Source organism: Melospiza melodia, chromosome Z, assembly GCF_035770615.1.
Source record: "Melospiza melodia melodia isolate bMelMel2 chromosome Z, bMelMel2.pri, whole genome shotgun sequence".
Lineage (NCBI taxonomy): Eukaryota > Metazoa > Chordata > Aves > Passeriformes > Passerellidae > Melospiza > Melospiza melodia.
In genome coordinates this window covers 54,532,470-54,558,329 of record NC_086226.1, presented here as the reverse complement: position 1 = coordinate 54,558,329, position 25,860 = coordinate 54,532,470, and the positions used below count along the sequence as shown (strand labels likewise).

General features: G+C 40.6%; 2 protein-coding genes across 11 annotated transcripts; one reads left to right on the top strand and one right to left on the bottom strand.

The window, feature by feature from the left end:
* Positions 1 to 335: 335 nt before the first annotated feature.
* RMI1 (RecQ mediated genome instability 1) lies at positions 336 to 5,168 on the bottom strand. 2 transcript variants are annotated; one of them, XM_063180733.1, is made up of 2 exons: positions 4,948 to 5,168; positions 336 to 2,640 (listed from the first exon to the last, which is right to left on the bottom strand). In XM_063180733.1, the coding sequence occupies exon 2, from the start codon at positions 2,610 to 2,612 to the stop codon at positions 729 to 731; it is 1,884 nt and encodes a 627-aa protein (XP_063036803.1). In that variant the 5' UTR covers positions 2,613 to 2,640; positions 4,948 to 5,168; the 3' UTR covers positions 336 to 728. The 2 variants fall into 2 exon arrangements, with proteins under 2 accessions (XP_063036803.1, XP_063036804.1); XM_063180734.1 differs by having other exon boundaries at positions 4,986 to 5,168.
* On the top strand, positions 5,152 to 25,459 carry HNRNPK (heterogeneous nuclear ribonucleoprotein K). 9 transcript variants are annotated; one of them, XM_063180736.1, is made up of 16 exons: positions 5,152 to 5,280; positions 7,726 to 7,804; positions 7,903 to 7,982; positions 8,823 to 8,932; positions 10,243 to 10,299; positions 11,815 to 11,858; positions 12,738 to 12,811; positions 13,329 to 13,456; positions 14,870 to 14,998; positions 15,434 to 15,741; positions 16,092 to 16,146; positions 18,965 to 19,015; positions 22,728 to 22,749; positions 22,827 to 22,909; positions 23,367 to 23,536; positions 24,276 to 25,459. In XM_063180736.1, exons 3-16 carry the CDS (start codon positions 7,934 to 7,936, stop codon positions 24,307 to 24,309), a joined length of 1,314 nt encoding a protein of 437 aa, XP_063036806.1. In that variant the 5' UTR covers positions 5,152 to 5,280; positions 7,726 to 7,804; positions 7,903 to 7,933; the 3' UTR covers positions 24,310 to 25,459. The 9 variants fall into 9 exon arrangements, with proteins under 9 accessions (XP_063036806.1, XP_063036814.1, XP_063036813.1 ...); XM_063180744.1 differs by lacking the exon at positions 5,152 to 5,280 and adding an exon at positions 5,452 to 5,553 and having other exon boundaries at positions 8,835 to 8,932; positions 12,738 to 12,810; positions 13,343 to 13,456; positions 24,337 to 25,459; XM_063180743.1 differs by lacking the exon at positions 5,152 to 5,280 and adding an exon at positions 5,452 to 5,553 and having other exon boundaries at positions 8,835 to 8,932; positions 12,738 to 12,810; positions 13,343 to 13,456.
* Positions 25,460 to 25,860: the final 401 nt, after the last annotated feature.

The window sequence follows — 25,860 nt, the reverse complement described above, 5'->3', positions numbered from 1 at the left end:
GCCTCATACGCCCTTGCGCAGTCAAGTAACTATAAGAGTTAATGAATGAGCTCCCTCTGGTTTCAAAACTACTAGCAATGAGTAACATGAATGTGACAAAAATAAAATCCCCATATGTTATGGTAATTTTCTGCTAATAAACACCTTAAAACACCTGGCTTTCTTTTAAATTATTTGTAAAAAAATAGAGGGTTTTTAAATCTCCTTTTTGCATAGGACTGGATTTTTTCTCTCACACCTGAATATTTAGAAGACAATCTTTCTTTTCTCTATACTTCAGGTTTTTGCACAGTGAATATAGATTTGAGTCTAAAGATTGGCATAGGCAGAAGGGATTGTACTTGATTTAAATTTATTAAAACTGAGAGTCTCCTGCACCTTTCTTTTAAAAATCAGGTAAGTGCCTGCAAAAGTAAAATAACAAGATGGTTTGTTCATTGTTATACATTTAGTGACAAATTCTGCTACTCAAGATTGCCAGTCTAGAATGCGCAGGATTTTGCAGAATGAGAAAGTCAAGACACAAATATTCAAAATCTTTTTCCAATACTGTCACCACACAAAGCAATCTGCCCAGTTTTGCTCCCATGAGTCATCTCTTTGTCACTTTTACATTATAATTCCTGATAAAAGACACACCACTTAACTCGAAGTTTAACTTCCAAGAGTTCTTCAAGGGAAATCTGACTTTAACATTTCCTAATCTATAGTCTGGAATTTTGCACATATTATTTATTCAAACGTTTCTTCAATTGTTCTAGATGCCTAGCATCAGGATCCTGGAGAATTAATACAGTAGCTTTAGACTGAAATGGATTAAACTCAATGGTCATCAAACAACAAAGATCTATCAGCTGTTTTTGACATTTCTCTAAACCATCCTTAAGTTTTAGACGTAAAGCAGGATCCTTTTTCAGCTTATTAATTTCAGGCACTGAAAAGCCAATGAAACTTGTTAGAATATCATCAGCAAAATCTACTTCAAGATAAGCAGAACCATCAGAAATTTTTGCCTTTATACCCCAGGACCCATTGCTTTTTGTGAGGTTTCCGGTGAGAGTGACAATAAAACATTTAACTTTCAGAATTGTAACAGTTTCTGGGTTTTTTGCAAGGAGAAGGGAAATATATGTGAAAGGTGGAGAATCTAAATCTAAATGTGTCTCTACTGCCTTGCAAGGAAAGGTCTGTGAATCATGTCTTTGCTGATCTCCTTCTGGATCCATTTTTAAGGAAAATACAGGATCATCATTTAATACCCTGCTGTCAGAAGTGTGTTGGTGTTTACATCTGCTCTCATCTAGGTCTGTATAATTCTGCTCCTCTTCAGGAGGAGTTTCCAAAGAAAATGCTGATGAACTGCAGGTCTGATGTAAGCCCTTGTGCGGCAAAATGTTACTAACGTTATTTCCATCTTCATCAAATATCGTTCTTCTCATGTTCTTTTCATTGCTGATAGCTTCCCTGGGCTTATCTCTTTCATTCACATGGTCTTCTTCACCAGTGCTATTTAAAGATGAACTGCAGGAGTTTCTAGATGTATGTGGAAGTCTGCCAGTAATTAAACCCATGTTTCCGTTCATCTCCACTGGTGGCACATCTTCCATCTCTCTTTGCATCTCTTCTTCCAGAAGAAAGTCATCTTCTAAAGGAAAGTCATTTAAAAAGCCATCAGCATATTCCATGGGAGGTGAAACTTGTTCATCTGACTGAGGCAAAGGACTCCCAGATTTTTGTGGCAAAACATTTCCATTATGTGCACTCAGTGAACCTGAGGCAGTATTAAAATTGTTGCTTCTACTACAGTATCCACTTTCTAAAGATGTTCTGTTGTTTAAAGTAAATTCATTATTTTCATCAAGGCTGGCTAAAAGCTCTTCATCTGAAGGGCCAAGAGTTTGTTCTAACTCATCCACAGGCCTTGAAAAAATCTGTTCATGTCCAGCTTGTCCAACAGAATTAGGATTTTCAGCTTCTCCAATTAATCTAGCAAGGACTCTTTCCTGACAATAATCCTCAAGAAGACTATCAACTTCACCGCCCAACAGTTTCACATTTTCTGGTTTAAGCAGAAGAACTCCGAGACGATATACAATATTGCCCTGTACAGTGATTTTTGTTCCAGGAGGAAGACTACTGCAGAGAACGGGCACTGGTTGATACTCCATGCCCTGAATTTGATGTACGCCATCTGTTAATTGTAGCATCAGCATTCGAGTCGGCTTTGCTTCCCAGGGCTTCTGAAATGTCTGAGTACTGGCTGTCACTTCTTCATTTACAGTGCTTTTCCCTCTTAGCTTCTGCAACTGAGAATATGCTGGCTGGCTAACATCCACCAGTGAATCAATCTGTACCGAGAAGCAGCCTGATAACTCTCCCTTGGGAGTATTCAAGATGCAGTTAGGCAAAATGGGATATTCCAAGTCTCTCAGATCAGTAAGAAGCCATTGCTCAAATACCTGCTTGTTAATCTGAGCTTGACTTAAATTACTACCACTGTTTTCTTCCTGGATCCAATTAATACATGCTTCCAGCCATGTTAAAGGAACTTTCACGTGCCATGTGGATGAAAGCCAGGCTTCCACTCTTGCTACAATGCTAGATGGAGACATTTTCTTTTATGGTCAGATACTGAATTCCCTAAAATTGAATCCAAAAAGACATATTTAATCTTTTGACAAAAATTGAAATTATTACAAGTTTCATGTTTATATTGCATTAAAAAATTAAATTAAAACACTTCTACAGACAAGGAAATTCATAGGCATTTCCAACATTTAACGTTTCAATCAGCATAAAACGTATGTGCAATTATCAGCATAAAAATTATGTGCAAAATATAAGAAAAGCATGGAGACTTATACAAGCAACCACACTTCTTTTCTGTTTATTAAACTAGAAACATATAAATTAAACTATTTTCTTATAGATTGAAAGTGAATGGACAAAAAACCCAAACCATAAGAGCAGTAGGTTTGAAAATATATCTCCTCTTCTTTTATGGTTTTCTTTCTGTTAACACACAGCATACTTTAGAAATTGACCTGAGATGTTACTCTCCCACTTCACCAGCACTGTTAGGAACAGAAGAGGATCTATAGAACCAAGCTGAGGTCTATCAACACCTATGTCAGAGGAGTGACTGACAACAGAAAGCTGGCTTTGAAACATTGTTATCTGGAGACCCAGTGCAGGACTTGGCTGCATAAGCACCAAGCCTTGGCAGCCATCAAGGACATCAGTGGCTAACTAACTCCTTGTTAGTTTAGGAAGTAGTTCTGCACAAACAGAGTAGAACAGAAGTATTTCAGTTGGAAGGGACTCTGATAGATCATTTAGTCCAACCACCTGACAAATTCAGAGCTGACCAAAAGTAAAAGCACGTTAGTAAGGATATTGTCCAGATACATCTTAAAAACTAACAGGTTCAGGGCACCAGCCACTTCTACAGGAAGTCTGTTTCAGTGTTTGATCATGCTCTTAGAACTAGAATCATTCAGATTGGAAAAGACTTCCAAGATCATTGAGTCCAACCTCTGAACACTACCACCATGCCAACTAGATCATGGCACCAAGTGCCATGTCCAATCACTTCTTGAACAATTTCAGGGATGGTGACTCCATCATTGCTTAAACACCCATTCTGTGAAAAATTCCTGATGTCCAACCTGAAATTCTCTTGGTACAACCTGAGGTCTATTTTAAAGACTGACCCCCCAGATTACAACAATTTCTTTTCACGTAGATTGTGGAGACCAATAACGTCTCCCCTGAGCCTCCATTTCTCCACCCCTGCTCCCTCAACCACTCCTAACACCACTTACTCTCTAGGCCTTTCACCAGCTTTATTGTCCTTAGTAAAGAAATTATTCCTATTGTCAAGACTGAACTTCCCTGATGCAGCTTTGCATCATTTCCACATCTGTTGCTGGATGCCAGGAACTCAGCAGCATTCCCTCTCCATGTCCCCTACCCAGGGAGCTGTACAGAGCAATGAGGTCACCCCTGAGCCTCCTTCTCTCCAGCCCAGACAGACCCAGAGCCCGCAGCCCCTCCTCACAGCATGTGCCTTCCAGCCTTCCACCAGCTCTGCTGTCCTCCTCCGGACCATTCCAGGACCTCCTTCCCACCCTTGTCAGAGCGTGGGGCCCAGCCCTGCACACAGGACTCAGGGTGAGGGCAGCAGGGCTGAATCCAGCAGGATGATCCCAATCCCAGCTGGTGATGCTGTGTCTGCTGCCCCCCGGGATGGGGTTTGCCCTCCTGGCTGCCCGGGCACACACTGCTGGCTCACCCTGAGCTGCTGCCCACCAGCACCCCCAGAGCCCTTTGGCAGGCTGCTCCACACACACTCCTCTCCCAGCTTATACTCGTGCCCAGCCTTACTGCATGCCAGGGGCAGAATCTGGATTTGTTCTTGTTTAATTTCATACCACTGATAATTACCCAGTGCTCCAATCTATTTCAGATCCCTCTGCAAGGCTCCTCTCCATCGAGAATGTCAGCAGCACCTCCCAACCCGGTATCGCTAGCACACCTGCTAATGATGCATTCAAACCCTGCATCCATGTCAGTACTACAAATATTGAAAAGATACCTAGTTGCCTAAAAGCGCATGGATCGTGTTGAATCCCTCAGAAAGGGCGACCGAGTAGCTCAATCCCTCTACAGGATACAAAGAAAACAGAACCTACACTAAGAATATTTAAAAAACACCAGGTATGGGTTCTGCTGTGTTTATTGGGGTATTTTTGGCATTTTGACCTTTAGAATGAACAAAAGAACACCCTGCCTCCAAGCTCTCCCCAAAAGATTCACCACTCGGAAGATACCGCCTAGTTAGTCCAAGCAAAGCGCCAGCTTTCAACAAAGGAGGTGAAAGGGCTGAGGGAGGAAGGGAAGCAGAGGCGGAGGGAGGAGGAAGACCTGAGTGAGGTTAGGCCGCACCTTGCAGCTCCTCGGAGGGGCCGGGAGCTCCAACTCACCGGGGCGGGTGAGCGAGCGAGCGGTGGTGGCGGGGCGGCCGCGGCTGCCGCCGGCCTGAGGGACGGGGCTGCGCCCAAGCCCGCGCTCCCCGAATCCGCCGCGAGCACCCAATAGCCAATGGGAGGCGCGCGTCGAATCATCGCGAGAGTCTCGCCACAGCCGGCGCCGGGCGGCACGCACAAGGCGGGGTTTTAGGGGACGCCATTTTCTCGCCTCTCGGCCTCAGCCGCTCCCGCTTTTCTGGGCCGCCCCCTCGCTGCCCGCGCCGCTCCCAGCGCGGCTCCCGCAACCCAGGTAGGAAAGGCAGGCCTGCCGGCCGCGGCACGCGTCTAGCGGCGCCACCAGTTCCCCGGGCCCGTCTCGTCCTTTTCCTCACGGAGGGCGGTGCTGGTCGCGGCGCCGCCTCCTTTGCTGACGGGCAGCGGCTTCACCCAACGAGGCGGCGGCGGTGCTGCACGGGGGGCGGTGGCAGGGCCAATCGCGGGTGGCGCTGGTGGATGTGAGCGTCGGAGTCAGAGGCTGCTCCCCTTTCTTTCCCGTACGCGGCGGGGCCGGCGGCCGGCGCAGGTACACGCAGCCCGCGGCGCCGTGTGGCCGGGGCCGACGAGAAGGGGAGGGGGATGGGAGAAGGACAAAGGCCGGGTAGGGCCTTGCCTGGGCCGGTAGAGCTGCCGATGGACTCCGCTCTGCGGCGCGGCGTGACACAGCGGTGCGAGACGGCCTGTATCTCCTGTCGTGGGGCCTCAACCGCCGAGGGCTGCCGTGGCCACAGGGCTTTCCTGGGGTTTGCGGTAGAACGAGGAAAACACTGCATGGAGGACAGTCGTGTTTGGCCACTTCGGCTGTTGCTGAGGGGCTTAAGGTGGCCTCTGTCCCCGTTGCCCCGCAAGGACAGCGCGCGTTTCGCAGCACCAGCGGGTGCGCTCCAAGGGCAGGGGCGCGGCGGCCGCTGCCGGCTTCCCGCGCCCACCCCAGGCAATTGTGCCCAGGGAGAGCTTCTGTGGGGGATTATGTCGAGCGCAGCGAGGGCGCTCCGGGCCGCGGCCTGCGCGGAAGCGGCCCCAGAGGCCGATGGGGGGGCAGAGGCTCCGCATCTCGGCCGCGCCGCTCTAGGGGGAGGGCGGAGTGCCCGTGGCGCTAGGACTGACCCTGCTCCGCCCGCTGCGCCGCGCTTGCAGCCGCCGGGCACCTCCTTTGTGTCCGCTCGGGCCGGGCTGGGTAACGCTCCCCGCGGCCGCGTGGTGGTGGTGGCGGCGGCCCTTCCGCTCCCGGCTCCGCCTCGCAGCGGGCCGGCGGGCGCCATTTCGCAGGGCGCCATTTCCGTTGTTCCTCCGCGGGGGTGCCGCAGCAGCGCCGCCGCGCTCGCCCCGTTCCCCCCGCGCTGGGCGGGCGGCTGGAGGGGGGGAAAGAGAGGGGCAGGCGAGAAGCGCCGCTGCGCCTTGGAGGCGCTCTGACGTTCCTCAGCTCTTAGGTCTGTGGTCGCTGGTTCCACCCCTCGTGTCTGCTTTAGCCCTTCGGTGTTCGTAGAGAACCTGACTTTATTAGTTATGTGAATGTCCTCGATTTACCTAGCTGAGCAAAGATTACTGAGAACACATGACGTATGGGGAAGCTTGACTAGGAGAGACTAAGCCGTGAATGGTAATTGCAGCTGATCACAGTTAGCTCCCCGCTGCCTTAGAATTCTTGGCATAATTGGAAGTAGATTGGCCGGTGTCTGAAAGGGCTGTTACACTTTGTCCATGTCTTCCTTACCGTCCGTCCACGTAACAGCGCAATTTTGGCAGCGTCTGTCTGAGATCCCACTTTTACTGAACTTGTGCATGCCCGTTAGTCCGCTTCAAATACGTGGAAATGCCGGCATGTGTTGGGAAGACAGAGCCTGCTTTTAGCCCCTGCAAGCCGGGCAGCAATTACATAGCTGTCTGAGAGTACGTTGAATAAATTAGAATCAGCTTCTTCCCCACCCCCATTGCCTCTCCGCCGATTATGGATACAAGAATGAGTGCCTGCTGTTTGTTGAGGCAATGGAAGTTAATAGAATGCAAAGGGAAATACGTGATTGTTTGGCTGTACTTGTAAATCACGTTTTCAATGATAGTAATTGAATATTTTTTTTTATTTATGCTTCTCTCTAATGTGATTTAGTCGCTAAAAGCAGGTCACAGACTGTTTCAGAAAATTGTAGTGAAGTAGAGGAGGTTTTGGAGGGGTGTGCATGCAGTGGGTTGTATGTAACTGCAGAGGGTGATTTTTTAAAAAAGACGTTATTTAGTGTAGTTGGAAGTTGTAATTTTTATTTTATTCATCAAATATAGTTGAGAGGAACACATGCTCAAATGCGTGCTAGTAGAGAATTTGTAAAACAAATGCTGATGATTGCTGTAACAAGAATTTTTATTAAGTGAAAATAGTGTTGGGCTAAATAGCAGGACCAGATTTTGGTGTAGCGCCCTTTAGAAAGAGAAACCAAGGCACATACCTTATAATGTTGAGATTATGCGGTTACTTAAAACTTGTGTGTGTGCAAGAAGTGTAATTCAGACATTAAGAGTTTATGTAAGTCTACAGATTTCACCTTCAACTTCTCTTCGTGGTGTGTTTGGCTTGGCTGTGGTTTTTCTTTTAAAAGGAAAAAATTTGCAGCAATAGTTTAGGTCAACCCTTTGGTTTCTCGCTGTAGCAGAATCAGACTCACAGCGTGGGAAGACTCACAACTGATATATGCTGTTTTCATAGGCTCTTGAAGCAATAGGCTGTTGGATTTTGATCCCGCCCAGAATACTTGAGTTTTTGTCAGCAAGGATATATAACAGTGGTAAGTTCTAGCAGCAGGCATTTATTTTTTTCACTTTAGCATGAGGTACAGTTTGTCTTTTGACAAAAAAAAAATGGACTGTCTTTATTTTTCCACAGGTTTTGCTTGCCTACACAAGAAAAAAAGGCAATGGAGACTGAACAACAGGAGGAGACCTTTACCAACACAGAGACAAATGGTAAATTTTTTAAAGGACTATTCATTTTTAGAAAGACTCTCTTTAAAATTTTAGTATTCCAAAGAATTTTATAATGATTTACCTTTACTATATGTTTGCATCAGCAGTAATTTTGTGTTCTGCATTAATTGTCTTCTATGTTAATTAATGTATCTTTACACATGCTTTTGGAGCATAAATCTATAATCTTTCTTGTTGATATGTTTTAGACATGAGAACTGAAAGTTATGACTAAATATTGAAACATATTTCATAGGTGTATGAAGAATGTGAATATGAATGGTATAGGGCGTATCTGTTAATTGCATTTTGTTCATTGTAACAGTTACATGCAGGAGTACGAATATATGAAATATTGCTAAGAGTTTAATGGAAAATTTCTTGGGAAATACCAGGAACGTTTGGGCATTATTGTTGTTGATGCGTGCAATTTTTTCCCAGAATATTTGAAGTGCTGCTTTGCTGTTATTTCACCAGTATTTCAGTGTCGTACAAACTACATTTGAGCTTTATGCCTGAAACGTTTTCCCCAATTGAAATTATAAATAAATACTAAGTGGGTGATGCTGCATTCCTTTGGACGTGTCTAAAATGTCGTGAATTTCGTACTGACTGTGTGCAGCATTTTCATTTTAGCATTTTCAGTTGTTAATTAGTAAGAAAGCTGTTGACGTGAAGACTGGTTTCTGTGCTGTGGATGCTCAGAATAGAGCATGAACTGTAATTAGTTTTGCGCTAATAGGAACAAATGTATTAATAATACAGAGTATGACTTTGGCATGTGTTCCACTTCATTTTGACTTAGAAAGTTAAATAAATGTTTATGTTTCCCCCCTATGGACCTCTCTACAGGCAAACGTCCTGCAGAAGATATGGAGGAAGAGCAGGCCTTCAAAAGATCTCGGAACACTGATGAGATGGTTGAACTGCGCATCTTGCTTCAGAGCAAAGTACGCTTTTTTACTTTCTTCATGTGTAGCATTGCTCAAGATGGTGGTGACAAAGTGTATGGTGAGATGGAAGTGTAGAGAAATTATGTGCTTTTTTGGAAATGAGGTAACTTATTAGATTAATTTTCAGTATATAGGAATGGTAGTTGTAGGTGTATTGCAATGGAATTGTCCTCCAGGTTCTCTTAAAAGGATAAGTCCCTAAGGATCAATACAGGGTTTATTAAAAATATATACTTGCTAAGAAGTAGAGCAGTAAAGAGTCTAAGATATGTTTACATTTGAGTGGAGGGTAGCTATTTTGGGGGTAATGACTGTATATGAGTCTTTGAAAAAGAAGGTTTTTAGAGGATTATAAATAAGTGCTTTTAGATTAAATATGTGAGATGAGAACCTAAGATTTTAGTAATTCTCTCAAATAGATCTACTAAACTTGTTCAACTATATCAACAGGAAGAAATGTGGGAGTAGTTTGTTAGGGATTGCAGTGATTTTGTTGACAAGTATAAATAATTCAAATTGCTGTGTATGAATTTGCTCTGGTGTTTCCAGTTGCAACAGAGGATTTATATGTTCGGAAGTACCTCAGTCTTTGGTGTTGGTGTGAAAGACTGTTGCCTGAACTCTGTGTGGCATTTCTGACCAATAGCCAAGTTACATGGAGTACCATTTTGCATGCCTTTAACATAATATCTAATAAAAGCAATATTTTTTTGTAGAATCCTTGAAAGAACCTGGTAAAAATGTGGTTTTCCAATTCCTACTTTTTTACTATTTGTCAGTTTATTCCTGTTAATGTTGGTGGCTTTAAGGAAGTTGGTGGCTGTTAACATTAATTTCAGCCTTTTTCAATTTATATTGCTCTGAGAAATTAGTTACTTTACTGATGTGCAAAACAGTATTAGCACTTGAAATTATCAAATGTTTGGAGCTTAAAATGGAATTTGCAAACATATTCCATAAGGGGGAAAAAAAAAAAAAGATCAGATAATGGAGGAAGTAGTTGACCTGCATTACACTCATTTAGTTTCTTTTTTTTAATAGATCTAGGCTATGAGAAGTTCAACATGGGCAGAATTGCCTAAAACTTCTCTTTAGAATTGAAATGTTAATGGCAAAGCTGAGTTACCTTTCTTTGTGTGCTGTGTTCTGTGGTTGTAAGAGCTTTTGGTAATTTTTTGTAATGCCAAAGTGATGCGTCCCCCCACCTCTTGGGCCAGCCAAAATAGATCTACTGTTGTTAGTGTTGAGTTCATAAACTTTGTTTGTACTGAGTTGTCATAATGTAACTTCTGAAAACTATTTTCCAGAATGCTGGAGCAGTGATTGGAAAAGGTGGCAAAAATATTAAAGCACTTCGTACAGACGTGAGTATATATGAGTTTGAACTAATTTAACACTGCTTCTTTCAGAGCACTACATCGAAAACTTGATTGCGTGCATTTCTAGAAATGGAAGCAATTCAACTCTATAGACGTCCAAGTTACAATCCATTTGTATTGATTGTCAGAGTAGATAACAGTTCCTCAATTTCTGTTTCAATTAAAACCCAGCCTGATGCACGGGATGAGAGGTTTATGTTGAATCTCTTCACTTTTTAATAGGATTCTGCTAAATTACACACTTGAGCTTGAAGTGAGTTACCATCCTAATTAAAAATATTGACAAAACTTAAACTCTTAATAGTACCATTCCCCATCAGTGCATCAGTTATAGTACTGCTGAAACCCTTGCAGGTGGCTGGCTTAACCCAGTGATAGAGGAATTCTTTAACTTCCTTCAAAAAAGCAAAATGAAGTCATCCATCTGTTCCTTAACAGCTTGCACATGAAGCACAAAACCATTAATATTAAGGTTTCTTGCTTTAAATATGAGTATAAAACACTAAAGGAGCATTGTATTCTATTACTTGGAAGTATTTTTAAATGGTCATGACTTAATGCCTGTTCACATTTTACAGGGGGGTTGACTCTGGTGATTAGACACATGCTCAGCGTTAATGTCGTGTATTTTTAAAACTTGGCAACACTTCTTAAATTCCATTCGTTTACACTCCTGTACTTAACATCAGCTGCAATTTCAATGGTTTTTCCAATCAAGACTCTGTTCAGCACAATATTTGGTGGTATATCATTACAAATCAGTTCCAACTAAGTTCATAAACTACTGCAACTAGAGTTGAGATTTTAGTTGAAATGGTCAGGAATCATACATATGCTCACTAACTTTGGCAACTAGTTGTTCCTCTTTTTTTAGGGTTTTTTTAGTCGGGTTTTTCTGTTTTGATTTTTTTTTTTTGGTTTGCTTTTTGAGTAAATCAGTATGTCACCTATGTCCAGATAATTTAGATCGGTCTGGATCACAAACTCCCGATTTGCCCAAGGTTCTAGTACTATCAGTCTCGACAGTTTTCGCATCTACCCTCATGAGCCAGCCTGCTACTGAAACGTCATTTATTGAAAGTAGTAGTTTAGTCAGTTGTAGTTTAGTCAGATCAAGTGACTCATTTTTAAAGTCCATACTGTTAGGCCACAGTCGGTGTAGCAATCCGTTATTGTGTTAGCCTTCAGAACAACTTAAGCTTGTTTCGTTAATTGAGAGTAATGAGTATAGTTTGTATTAAATTAAAATTTATTGCTTTTCCCCCTTTTCCCTCTCCTTGTTTTTTTGGCCATATATCTCCGTTGCCCATGTACTGGATCGACTTGCCCCTGCGTTGCCCACCATGACGTTGGCCCATCCGCCCCTGAACGCCCATGTGAAAACCCTGGTTGGCTATGCCCAAAAATGTGCTCGTTGCCAAACGGGTACCATACTTGACAACTTCCGATTGAATACCCATGCCCAATGCCAACATCCACGAACGCCAATGACCAATGCAGTACAATGCCAGTGTTTCAGTCCCAGACAGCAGTGGCCCCGAGCGGTATGTCCCAACAGTTTATGCCTCACTGCCTGAATAGAAAGAGAGAAATGTATTTTATTACCTGCCTTTGATATAATTAAATAGTATCCCCTTATAGACGGTGTATTGTTTTTTTTCAAGTTTTCTGTCTTATTTTCCCCATTAAGTCTTTTTGTCACTGAACTTTTACGTGAGTTGCCCACCCAAACAATCCACTAATTTTATTTCAATGGAAGGAGCACAGCTTCAAGTGTTGCATATTTGCTGCATTGTAAATCAGATTGGTTCAAAATAGTCTCTCGCTCTGTCTTTGTGGCCCACCTTGCTCCCCTCAACATTGCCTGTTCATAATTATTTCTGATGAAGTGCTAATTCCGGTTCGCTTTCCTTCACTTCTCATTTGTTTCGTCTTTTTTTTGTCTTGCATTTTGTATTTGTTTTCTTGGAGGCCCCATTAGTAATCTGAGTTCCATAACCTTATTCCAGATACAACGTTCACCACTTGTATATCCTCACATTTAAAATGAGAAGGTGTGCCAGTTCTACGAATGTAATAGCGATCCTAATTAGTGGTGGCGGGGAACATGAATATTCACTTCTACTTTTCAGTTCTGCGTCAGTTTCTTGCCCGCTTAATTTGAGCCCTTCCAAAAGCCCATTCTGTCTTTCTCTTTCTGCGAGACCTACCTAATCTTAAATTTCTCATGCATATATACTGGGCATAAACAAAGATGCATGTGTTGTAAATTGAGCAAACAGGTTTACTTTAAATGGGGAATACTTGTAATCTCTTCTTTGTAGTAAATCTTGTTAAAATTTTGTGCGTGATGATAAAAATAATTTACTTCTATTTTTCTTTTCTACCTTCTCCATATTGTCTGTCATTGTGGCTTCCAACAGCATCTTGAGTATAAGTGCAGATATAGAGACAATTGGAGAAATCTTGAAGAAGATTATCCCTACTTTAGAAGAGGTATTTATCTTGAAATTTTCTTCTGTTTTGAATGAAAAGATTAGCTTTTGAATGAGATTGTTCTAGAGTATTTGCTACTTTTTAAAAACAGGAGACTAGAAAAGTGAAAAATGCCAAAAGCGTTTTAAAGAAGGGTTATGGTTGTCATGTTGGCATTTTTTAAGAAGGGTTATGGCTGTCACGTTGGCATTTTTTGGGTAGAGGGCAAAGTCTGTCATTGTTTATTAAACTAACATTTTTGAACATGTCCCATTTTCCAAAAAATAAGTGTTGCACTGATGCCTTCTTAAGTCGTTATAGCAAGTGGTGCAGTGTAATTTAATAATTAATGTAAAAAATAGGGAAAAATTATGCTTGACTGGTGGTGAGGTGTTCAAATTGTTGTGGTTGTATCAAAAGAAATACACAACTACAGTTCAGCAATAAATTAAATCACCCCATTCTGTTTATAAAGAAGAAGCTTAAAACGCCAAATATTGAATTTTTGTGAATCATCTTTATTTGCTTCTCCCTATATGCATCGTATTTACAGTATCAACACTACAAAGGCAGTGACTTCGACTGCGAACTTCGGCTCCTTATTCACCAGAGTCTGGCAGGAGGCATTATTGGTGTCAAGGGTGCTAAAATTAAAGAACTCAGAGAGGTACTTGCTTTCTGTTCTTCTGAGATTTTATTTTGTTCAATAAGCAATGTTTTCTGTTCATAAGGGGTACATCTAAGTATCTGCTGTGTGATAATTCCTTCTCACCGTGTTGCATACATGCTTTTGATGTTGTGAGGCAGAGCTGGAAGTTGCAATTTTCTTGCAGACCCTCAGAAGTAATGTCAGTGGTAGAGCCAGGACTTGGTTAAACATATTTTTGGTAGAGTACTGTTTTTAAAGAAAGTATTTTTACTTCATTTTATTAAAATTATATTCATTTCTCCTTTTAGACCAAACTGCTGCATAGTGTAGAAGTATTTGTGTGGTTGAACACACAAAATAGCTCAGAATGAAACCATCTTCACAGTAGATTTACTGTGGAAAGACTTCATGCTGCTTTTCTGTTTTTTAATTCTAACTCCTGGAAGACCATATGTTTTTTTTAAGTGAAAGACTAAGATATTAAAAACTTTATGGTCTCTATGAACTGAAAACACATGGTTGTAGAAACGGAGACAACCCATCCTCTGATCAGCATCGAACTCCGATTTATTGATCCATCAGACACATTTTATAACAGTGTTAATTAAGCTCATACATATTGCAAAACCCGAGCTCATCATAGGCTACAGATTAAACACTAATCCCTCCTTTTGTTTTCAATACCTGTGGTTATTGAAACCAAGATTTGCTTTCTCACCCTGATATGAATGGTTCTCAAGGCATCCCTGTCTGTCACTTTTACTTTCCCAAAACAGCCAAGGACAGAACGTTTACCTGTTATGAAAAAACAGCCTGAGAACTTTGTTGTTTACAGAAACAGGCTGTGAGAATTTGCTCCTCACAGCTGCCTTTTACTTTTCCATCAGCTGTATATGGTTATAGCATGTCTGAACAAAACTCTATAAGCCATTTCTGAGCAAAATTCTCCAACACATGGTTGAGTTTCTTGGCATTGTGTCAGGCAGTTTCAGGTCAGTTCAGGTATGAGCCAATACTTGTTTGCATGAATTAAGAAAGACAAGACAACTAGACATAATCCTAGCAACACTGCTGTCTTAGCATTCAGAGCATGTTTAATTTGGAAGCTAATACAGCCTATAAGCTCACAATGGTTATGTGATCCTTTTTCTAATACTTAATTAAATGATGCATCATAGGTGCATCATAATTAAAATAGGAGAAAATTGATTTTTTTTTTAATCCTCATACAAAACTTAGAGCAGCAAGATCTTTAAAATATGTAATCTTGAAATTTTGTGTGATAACTCAAAAGCAAGCATGAAGATTGAAATGAGTGGGAACTTAATTGTCTTTTGAATCTATTTTTAAAATATTGTAATGGTTTTATAAAGTTTTTAAAAACATATTTGATAATCTTGTTGGTTTTTTTTCTTCTTTTGCTTTCTGCAGAACACTCAGACCACCATTAAGCTCTTTCAGGAGTGTTGTCCTCATTCAACTGACAGAGTGGTGCTTATTGGTGGAAAACCTGATAGAGTTGTTGAGTGCATCAAGATTATCTTGGATCTTATCTCCGAGGTAATGTTTATTAAATTTATTCTTTCACTGGCATTCATGAATGTTTTGGACATTAATGGGATGAAAAATGTTCTAGTTTAAATTTAGTAGCTTGTGCTTTCCCAGCAGCAAATGGACAGTTGCAAACCTTGGGATCTGTTCCTATTGTTTAGAATTGGGGTACACCTCATGAGCAATTTTTGGTAGTACTGGGCCATTTATGCTTTGCATGTGATCAGAATGAAAAATTCAAAGAGGAAGAAAAACAAAATGTGTCTGCCACATCTAAGTAGTTTTACTGTCATAGTTAAGTTTGCAGGAAGCACATCAACATCTCCTTTCTTGGCAGCATTGTGAAATCAAGAACATGTTCCAAATGCATTGTGTTAGTAATTAAATATGCCAGTTGCAGTATAAATATCTGATTTGGGGTATTGTTTTGTTTGTTTATATTAGTCTCCAATTAAAGGACGGGCCCAGCCTTACGATCCCAATTTCTATGATGAAACTTATGACTATGGTGGCTTCACAATGATGTTTGATGATAGAAGGGGACGGCCAGTGGGCTTTCCAATGCGTGGAAGAGGAGGTTTTGATCGAATGCCCCCTGGTCGTGGTGGACGACCTATGCCTCCCTCAAGAAGAGATTATGATGATATGAGCCCTCGCAGAGGACCTCCACCACCTCCACCAGGTCGTGGTGTTAGAGGTGGCAGCAGAGCTCGTAATCTTCCGCTTCCTCCTCCACCACCTCCTCGTGGCGGGTAAGTTGTTGGATAAGTGCATTATACGAAAACTCATGTTGTATATCTGAGTCATATTCATATTTTCAGTGATCTTTCCATGCGTCCATGTTGGTAATGATTAGGCAGGATTGAGCCTGTATTAGACAAGAGTATATTGAAATATACTGAAATTTAATTACTTGCTGTGATGTGGTAAGTTGCCAGGACTATGGTCAGTAGTTCTGGAACTTCTCTTGCTCAGTACTTGGTTAGAATAGGTTGATACTAAGTTTATGCGAGCCCTGAATGGGAAAATTCAGATAAGAGTAAACAAGCTGGCTTATAACACACGTAACACAATTAAAATGCTACTGTCTTTTTCGTTTTAGAGATCTAATGTCCTATGACCGAAGGGGCAGACCAGGAGACCGTTACGATGGCATGGTATGAGTTTAAAATTTGCTCTGTTGTGTCCCTAAGCACAGTTAGCATGCTGAACTACATGCACTTTTTGTCCATACAAATGGTCCTCCTGTGGATTAATATTTGAGGTGTAAATTGTACTCTTTTGTTTTCTTTCTTTCTCCCTGTCATCAAAAAGATTCAGTGATTTTGATTGTGCTCAGGTCTGTAGGGTTTCTTGCACTGGCCCTCTTTCAGATTTTTTTAATCAGTATGACATTCATTCTTCTCAGTTACTAAACTGTTCTTATCTCAAGCTGTAAGTTTTACTTTTGATTCTTGTCCTAGTTCCACTGGGGGTTGGGTGGGGGTGTGTGAGCAAGCAGCTCTGTAGTGCTTAGTTACCAGCTGCTCTTAAATCACAACAGAGGTGGATCTCTATAGTAGCAATGTTCTTTTCTCCTCTGGCTTTGCTGGGCACCTTCTTTAAGATAGCAGGTAACACATTTTTTTTTCTTCAAAATTAATGTAGACGATAAAAATGAAAAAGCTATGAAATGGGCTTCACATGAACTCCTTGGGAGTAAGAGTTACTGGAACTCCAGATTGCAAGAATGCCATATGCTTATTAGTAATAATAAAAGGAAAGCTTTGCAGTTACAAATATTTGCAGTCACAAAAAAAAACCCCATTTCTCAGGCTAATCTACATGCTAAGAAACTGAAAGAATGGAGAAGTACCTCTCCAAGATTCCTTATCTGTAATTACATGTTTTCAGGGCTTAGGTTTTGTGTTCTTCTGTTAGCAGCTTATAAAGCCTGTGCTAGAGTACATAAACTTAACAGCCTGCCCTTCTTTGGGTATTTGGTTGAGCACAATCTTACTTACCTTGACTCTTGGGCAGTAGTGTGTTCTAATTTTGTTCTATTTTTATTACAGTTCAGCTAGAAAATCCACTTTAACTTAGGCTTTGCCTGTCAGGTTGACCTTCACTTTATTGTCATGAGTTTCTATACACAAGTGGAGTAATTTCTGCTAGCTTGGTTTATTTCATGGGAAAAAAAAGCAATTTCATTTCTTTTCATAGTGAAGCTGCTTATAACTTTGGCTCCTTTATAACCAAGTGTTATAGCCATTAAAGTGAGGACTACTTTGCAGCAAAGATAGAATTTCATTTCTAGTTTTAGTTAATCGTGATCCTGATAGCCTAAACTGTGTAGGCAGAAATTTCCACACTGAGCATGACATCACAGTTTCAAGTGTTATGCCAAAAAGTAAAGTCCTCCTGTGCTATGAGCAGCAAATAGAAACTGTTGTGTAGCTAAAAGTTTAAATGAAACCAATATTACTGTGGTTTGTGATGGAAAAAGCTGCCCTTAAAGAGTAGAAATGCTCTTTTCACATGAATTCTATCTTACATAGGTGTAATGAAAGGCAGCAATTGATTAACATCTCCAAAATACTGGGTAAATTTATTGTGCAAAACCAAATTTTTTGCCAGTTCTCTTTTTCACGAAAGGCAGAAAGATCGAACAGTTGACAGTCTTAAAGTCTGGATGCTGAACTGTGGTTTTTACCGTTTCAGAGATACGACAGAGCATTGACAGCTTTGTAAATGCTGAGATGAGAAAAACCCATTTTTGATTTTAAAAGATGCGTAAATTCCTCTTGCCTGTACAGATTTAATCACTTAAGATGATTAACTTGTCTGTTAGCCTGGCTTAAAGTTGTAGTATAAGTACGTACTGCTGTTTAAATGCTCATTTGACTTACGGTCTGTTCTGAAGCTTTTTCTCCAAAGTACAGACTTGTTTATCAGCATATAGAAATGTAACTACTACAGTGTGTAACACTCCAGATCAAGTCCTGTGTACCATAAGGGATATGGTGATCTGAAAAATCCTGAGTTCTGTGTATTTTTTAACATACTCATTATCAGGGGCATGTAAAAATTAGTAAAGGAAGAATGTATGACAACTCTTCTATTTATTCGTGCAGATGCTGGAAGGAAGCAACAAAATTTCACTTTCCTAGGTCACTCTTAAAAACTAGAAAAACCTACTACAAAAGAATTTGACATCAGTTAGGACTGCATGCAGGGTTTTTTCTTATATGTAAAAGTTAAGCTCTTTGCCTTATCCAGCCCATCTGTCATCTGGTTTCTGTTCCAGTTCTGAGTAGTGGCTAGCCCTACTCAGTGCTGGTCTGCAACGTAAAATGTTACGTATGCTAAGACACTCTGTTTCAGAAACTAATTTTGCACAAATAAACATCACTTGTTGAAATGGTAAAATTCTGAAAGAAAGAAATGCCATATATCGTATGTTTTAGAAACATAGTTAAGTTTCTAATGTAGTTAGGCAGTGGTAGACTGTTAGTCTACTTGCTAACAGGATGAGGTATATGATAGTAAAACATAAGAAGCAGTGTCCTTCCTGCTTAACCTGCAGTTGGCATAATCACTTGCAGTTACCTGTTTCAATCTTACTGAACCTTTTTCTAGTAGATAGCAGAATTAATACATGTAAAAATGTAAAAAGTTTTTCTAAAAGAAAAAAGAAGGCTTAAGTTTTGCCTTGCTTCTGAGTGAGAGGAAAAAGTTTCTGAGCTTCTTAGTGAGAGGAAAAATCTGCTAATACCATAGAAAGAGAAGGAAAACAAAAGTTGCCCATTTAGAGTTGCCCCAAAGTAAAATTAAAAGCCAGTGAGTTTTGAAAGTGATGTAAATCACATAATTTCAAGCCTTTGTTAATGGTAAAAGGGTTTCTTTATACCACTTTGCATTCTGTTTGGCTGCAACATTCTCTAAAAGTTTGTATGACCTGAATTTCCTTTCTTCCTCTTATGTTGCATCTGGAAGATGATGCAGTGTCATGTGGATGCCTGTGATGACATGCAGCCACCAGAGTTGGTGAGTGTTTTCAGCCTGGTTTTGAAAACTGCTTTATTGAATGAGTTCAGTGATAAAGCAAATTTAAGAGATCTTGAGTGTAGTCCATGGCAACTTGCACCTATTAAAATTTATGAAGCCATTCTTCTGACTTTGAATTTAGGGGCAGACATAATGGTGTGTCCTTTGATGGCAGGTAATGTTAATAGAAATGTGGAATTATGCAGCAACCTGGTGAGAATGGGGACCTTCTCTTTTGCCTCCTTTACACAGTATTTTCATTTGGTTAAATGGTAACTTTCTCCATAACTGATGCACTGTAGATGTATCAATTTATGGTTTATGTTTTGTTTTACTTCCATAATGTTGTGGGATTTTATTTCAAGCGGCAAATATTTAAAATAGCTTCTCACTTATTTGTGAATCAACTATGTTTACCTATCAATCTATTTGAAAAACCAGATAGGTTTTGGGATGTTATTGCAGAATTATAGAATGATTTTGGTTGGAAGTAACCTTAAAGATCATCTAATTCCAGCCTGCCATGAGTAGAGAACCTTGAACTAGACTGGGATGCTCAGGGTTCCACTGAACCTGGCTTTAAAAACTTCCAGTAATTGGGAGTCTGCAGCTTTTCTGGGCAACCTGTTCCAGTGCCCCATCACCCTCACAGTGAAGAATTTCTTTCCAATACTTAAACTAAACCAACACTCTTTCAATTTAAAGTTGTTGCCCCTTGTTCTTCCTCTACATACCTGTGTGAAAACTCCTCTCCAGCCTTCTAGTAGGCTGCCTTTTGGAGCTGGAAGGCCACAATAAGGTCACCCTGGTGCCTTCTCCTCTCCAAGGTGAACAGTTCCAGCTCTTAGACTGTCTTACAGCAGAGGTGCTGCATCCCTCCAGTAATCCTTGTGGTCCTCCTCCAGACTTAATCTGGTTGATCCATGCCCTTAATGTTGGGGGCCCCAGAGCTGGGTGCAGTACTCATATTGGGATCTCAAGGCTTGACCTTACAATGCAGCCCAGGGCACGGTTGCTACTCCGGGCTGCAAGTGCTCATTGCTGGGTCATGTCCCACCTTTCACTCGCCAGTATCCCCAAGTTCTTCTGGGCAGGGCTGCTCTCCATCTGTTTCTCCCCTAGCCTGTGTTGGTACTGGAGGTTGCACCAGCTCAGGTGAAGCACCTTGCTCTTAGTCTTGTTAAATTGAATGAGGTTTCATATGCGCTCACTTTTGGAGGTTGTCCAGGTTCCTCTGGATGCCATCCAGTCTTTCAGGTCTGTCAACAGCACCACTCGGTTTGCATACTTGTCTGCAGGTGTACCTAATCTGTTTGTGTCATTGATGAAGACATTGAATATCACTGGTCCCAGTGGAGGCCAATCTCTGAGGGACACCACTTAATGTCTGTTAAAACTCTGAGCCATTGACACTGCCCCTTGGATGTAACTGTCTTTATTCAATAAGCAGTCTACCTGTGGAATCCATCCCTCTCCAGCTTGGATGGAAGGATGTGGGGGCAATGTCAAAGCCTTTACAGAAGTCCAAGTACATGGTACCTGTAGCCCTTCTCTTGTTCACCGATGTAGTCACTCCATTGTAGAAATTAGAGAGTACATCGGGTGTTGCCAATGTCTTGAAGATGGCAAAATGCTGCCAAATTAATACTTTTTTATTAATTCATGTGAAAAGTCAGTTCTTACCTTTTGTACACAGCAACTGTTATAAAATTCTATTATTTTGTACTGTGGAGAGGCAGATGTGATCAAGGAAAGGTATTTTCTTTAAAACAAGTTAGTCCAAAAAGTATCCTATGGCAAATACCAGCAGTAATATGCATGTGTATACAGTAACCTATGTGATCAGCCTCTCAGTTTAACCTTTAGCAGAGTCCTTCATTGTCTTGTATTTTGGACTTGTGAGCTCTGTGATGTTGTCTTATCATATGTATTGCTTAGTAACATGATTAGACAGTACAGGTTGCTTAGAGACAGAGGATAAGCTCAACACTTTGATCTGAATAGCTTCCTTTTCGATGTAAAAAAAAATATGGTAAGGAATATTTTTTGGGAAAGTTGTTACATTGTAACTTCTATGGGCCCCTCCTTGTGAGTGGATGAACTTGACTGACTACCAGGGGCCTACTCAGCTGCTCTCGTGCCCCTTCCCTAGTAGAGTGACAGGAGAAAGTAAGACAGAAAAGTCTGGCTCACGATGGAGACAGGCAGATCACTTGCTAATTAACATCAAAGGCAAAACAGAGTTGGCTTGAGTAGGTTTACTGCCACTTTGAGTAACGTGGTGAAAAACAGAAAAACACCTTCACCCACTTCCTCTTCTTCACAGACTTAGCTTTCACTCCTTCATTCCTTTCTCTGCTATTTCTCTACTATTTCTCTGCCGTGAATTGTGCAGGGGTGGTAGGCAATGGTAGGTTCCCAGTCAGTTCGTCGTACCTGTCACTGCTCCTTCCTCTCTGCACTATTCCCCTTCTACAATGTCGGGTTCCTTCCATGGAATGATACAGCTGGAGCTGCTCAAATGATCTTTTTCCAGTGGACTGCAGTTCTTAGGGAACTGTTTCAGTGTGGGTCCCCTTTGTGTGGTGCAGTTCTTCAGGAACAGACTAATTTGGTGTTGGTCCTCCCACAGGGCACAGGTATCTGCCTGTGTGGCTTCCTTCTGGGCATTTCTACTTGGTCTCAGCATAGCATCCGTCAATGGGCTACAGTGTAATGATCCTCTCCAGTGTAGTTTTCTCCATGGGCTGCAGGGTAGTCTCCATGCCAGTTCTGGAGCACTTTTTTCATCCTTGGTCACTCTTGCAGTCAGTGCACATTGGGTCTTTTGTACTCTTCTTAAATGTTATCACTGAGATGTCGTCAGAAGTTGAATTTGAGAGAACCACATAGATTTATTCTTTGCTTCTGTAGCAAAGTATAAATACATGGTTTTCCACACTCAGAACACATTAGATGAAATGAAAACCTGATGTCAAATGCAGGTTTACAAATCCTAAAAATAACAGAGCCAGGAGTGCTCGTTGCAGTCATTTACGTTTGGTGTGTGGTGGTTCAGATGTAACAGAAGTAATTATTGTCGTAATTGTTTATTCTAAGATGTAAAGGGTTTGTAGCATAGTCAGAATCAAAGGTGTAGATGTAGTAGGGTGATTTGCTGGGCAGACATCTAGCCCCGGCACTGGAGACTGGAATGTCTTTTGAGCTGTATTTGTAGTATTAATAAGGCTCTACTCTGATTTTGTATTCTAATGTTTAGTACAGAGGTCACAAGTAGATCAGCATTAGCAGCTGTCTGCAAGAAGCTGAGATGGTGAGACTGCCTTGGTATACTGGCATGGCAGAATTCTTTGTCATTTTATGTGTTATTCTTAGAGGTTTTGATAGAGCAGGATAAGAATCACAGAATATCTGGAGTTGGATGGGACCTACAAGAATCATTGCATCCAACTTGTGGTCCTGCCCAAGATGGCCTTTGGTCCAAATTGGACAGAGATTAATGAGATCTCTCCCACCCACCCCTTTGGTTTCTGGTCTTCCATCTTTGCCTCAGGATGCCCTTGATGGCATAACACTGTTGTATTTATATCAGATCGAGGGTTGTGATGTTTGATTAAATGGGCTCAAAGGTAACAATATAATGCTTAAGGTAAAAATGTGTTAATGAAACGTGGCTGTTCACATTAATGTTTTTTTCTCTTTTCTCTTACAGTTTGAGGGTGGCTCTGGTTATGGTAAGTGTTCATATAGAACCTTTGCATGTAGTTCATTATATAGTTACTAAAGGGCTTGATGCATACACTTAAATCAGATTATTCTTACGCAGGGGGGCGCGGTTCATATGGAGATCTTGGTGGACCCATCATCACAACACAAGTAACGATTCCCAAAGATGTAAGTAAAGTTGAGTTGCTTTCAACTCAGGCTTTCTCTTAAAAAAAAAGTCACAGCCATTTTTCAGACTGTTTAAGTAAATCAGAAATACTTAAAATGCTTGATTAAGTACTTCTAGTACAAAACAAGTGTTTCTAAATTGCCAACAGTGTAACGCTTGACTGTTTGGTTTCTGTCTTCAGAGACACGTTAAAGAATTCTACTTGTGGTTAATACTCAGTAATAGATAGGGTCCTTGTAACCCATGTTTTGCAAATGAGAGCTGGTTCTCCCAGTTTAATCTCACCTGTGTTTATACAATTAATACCACAGGGGATATTTTTAAGCTATAAAGAAAAAAGCTCCCATTGCAGCACTTAAAACTGAATTTGTGGAAACTACTCAAATGGTGTTGTAATTTTCTAACTTTTGGAAAGGCAGTTGTATCAGGAAATTAATGTTTTTGCTTTCTTCCTAGTTGGCAGGATCTATTATTGGAAAGGGAGGCCAGAGAATCAAACAAATACGTCATGAGTCAGGAGCTTCGATCAAAATTGATGAACCACTAGAAGGCTCAGAAGATCGGATAATAACTATTACAGGAACACAGGACCAGATACAAAATGCACAGTATTTGCTGCAGAACAGGCAAGTTAAAGTTTATTGTTGTCCTTACTGTCAGATTAGCATGTATATTATAAAACTGCTCTCCTCTGTGAATCACTTTTTTAAGAAGGCAGGTTTTAAGTAACTATTTGAACCTAACTTCTCTAGTGGTAGTTCTGCCTTGATTCTCTTCTGCTCTCCATTCTAATTAAAATGAAGACACCCTCAAAACTAATCTTGCTGGAAGACATCTTAACCAAGCAGTCCTCTCATTTCTCTGGTGAAAACTGCTGCAAAAAAACTACTTTTAATAAATTTCATAGAGCCTGTAGAAAATATAGAAGATTTCAGTGGATGTTGGCCTAGTTCTGTGTGGAAGACTAGTGATTTTGTTGTTTTTAGATAACTAAATTGACAACAAATCGCAGTCTGCCATATGGCACAGACCATGCCTCTACAGGACAAGTTGAAATCGATTTGGGGCTGTTAATGCAGCATTTCACACCTTGCTGACAGTACTTTGCCTTTTCTGCCAAATATTAACAGCTACAGATAGCATTTGCTGTATTAACATTCTGGCTGCTATAGCAGTTTTAATATCTTAGATTACTAATATTTAACTATGCCTGAAATACACTAATATAATTGTTAGCCATTGACATTTTAAAGTTATGTATTTTTAAATGTGTTAGTAATTTGTAATTTAATATGCTTTATGAATGTTGATGCAAGATGTATGGTCCATCATTCTAATACATGCTTTTTTCTTTTTCTTTTATAGTGTGAAGCAGTATGCAGATGTTGAAGGATTCTAATGCAAGATTATTTTTTCTTTTTTATAGTGTGAAGCAGTATTCTGGAAAGTTTTTCTAAGACTAGTGAAGAACTGAAGGAGTCCTGCACCCTTTTTTTTTTATCTGCTTCTGTTTAAAAAGCCAACATTCCTCTGCTTCATAGGTGTTCTGCATTTGAGGTGTAGTGGAATCTTTGCTGTACACCAGATGTAATGTTTTAGTTCCTTACAGATACATGGGAGGGGAAGGGCGCACGAGACTAACATTGAAATTTTGAAGTGGCAGAGAGAATGAATTCTATTTTTGTTCACTGTTGGTGGTAAATTGTACTGTTTTTCTGTAATTGTTGTGAACACCCTGCTTTTGTGTACACTGTATCTTACTTTGAAGGGGGAGAATATGGTAGGTCCTATGTCCCTGGCATTTGTTGAGAGCAGTGTGCAGAATGAAACGCATTTTTATAAGAAACATTTTAGGATTTTTAAATAAATTTAGTGAACTTATTCTTGGTGGTCATTTTTCTTCAGGTCTGCATAAGGTCATAACTAAAATCAATACACCTAGTTTTTATTGGTTTTTTTTCCTTATAAATTAAAGTTGCTGTTAAGCTTGCTCTTCAGTTTCCTTGATATGTAGATGGAGTTATGTGGGATTTTTTTAAAAATTAAAAGAGATCGTGTGAAAACAATAACTGCTTTGCTGTGGGGGCAGAAAGGTGAAAATACGCAAATGTGTAAAACTTGACATTTTTGCAAGTGTTTGGCCCTCTTTGCAATACCTATATATATTGGTGACAGTATATAAATAAAATACTTTAAAACTTTGTGATGTCACTGAGTAAACAGTTGTAAAGTACACCTGGTTTTAGACAGCTTGCTTCATGCAGAGTTGCTCTACCATTACTGAAAAAATTATACCTGTTTCCTGAGCTTTTGTTTGTATGAGGTAGGAATTGCAAATTGGCGAGATGAGATATAACTATGTAACTTGTTTTCCATTGTATGCACAACTTCAACTTGTTTCCCAGATGTATGTCAAGTTCCGTAAGAATTGTGAGAAATTAAAAAAAATACAACGCCTCTGGATATCTCATGTAATACCTTGGCATTTGTATTTATAGTTTAAAGTTTTAATTTCACTTCCTGAATAAAAACAGATGAAAAAGTTTAAAGGTGTGTGGCACATAGAGATATGATGAGTCCAGACTAAGTGAAGATTCTTTTATTGTCTTTGGTTGGTTGGTTTGTGGTGTCTCCTTCTCTTCCCCGATTTGTGGTCCATGAACTTGGCCTTTTTATTACGGCTGCCCTTTAAAATGGCATGGTGAAGGTGAGGAGCCTGAAATGTTATGCATAAGGCTGGCTCCCTTGGCAGAGTGGTACTGAATTCTGTAGAAGGAAATGCCATTACTCTCTTTAAGTCAGTGGGACCTCAGCCGGCTTGATACACAGCTTGACACCTAAAGTCTAGAGTGTACTCCAGGCTAAGGTTTTGAGCAAAATGCAAGTTAACTAAAACGGGCTCAATTTCTCTGGGTGCTTCCAACTTATGTATGTATCCAAAAGGGGTTTT

Coding starts and splice junctions, on each gene's coding strand:
- RMI1 (XM_063180733.1), bottom strand. CDS start 2,612: ATGTCTCCATCTAGCATTGTAGCAAGAGTGGAAGCCTGGCTTTCATCC.
- HNRNPK (XM_063180736.1), top strand. CDS start 7,934: ATGGAGACTGAACAACAGGAGGAGACCTTTACCAACACAGAGACAAAT. Junction 11,859..12,737: donor GACAGCAGTGGCCCCGAGCG/GTATGTCCCAAC, acceptor GGCTTCCAACAG/CATCTTGAGTATAAGTGCAG. Junction 15,742..16,091: donor CCACCACCTCCTCGTGGCGG/GTAAGTTGTTGG, acceptor TTTTCGTTTTAG/AGATCTAATGTCCTATGACC.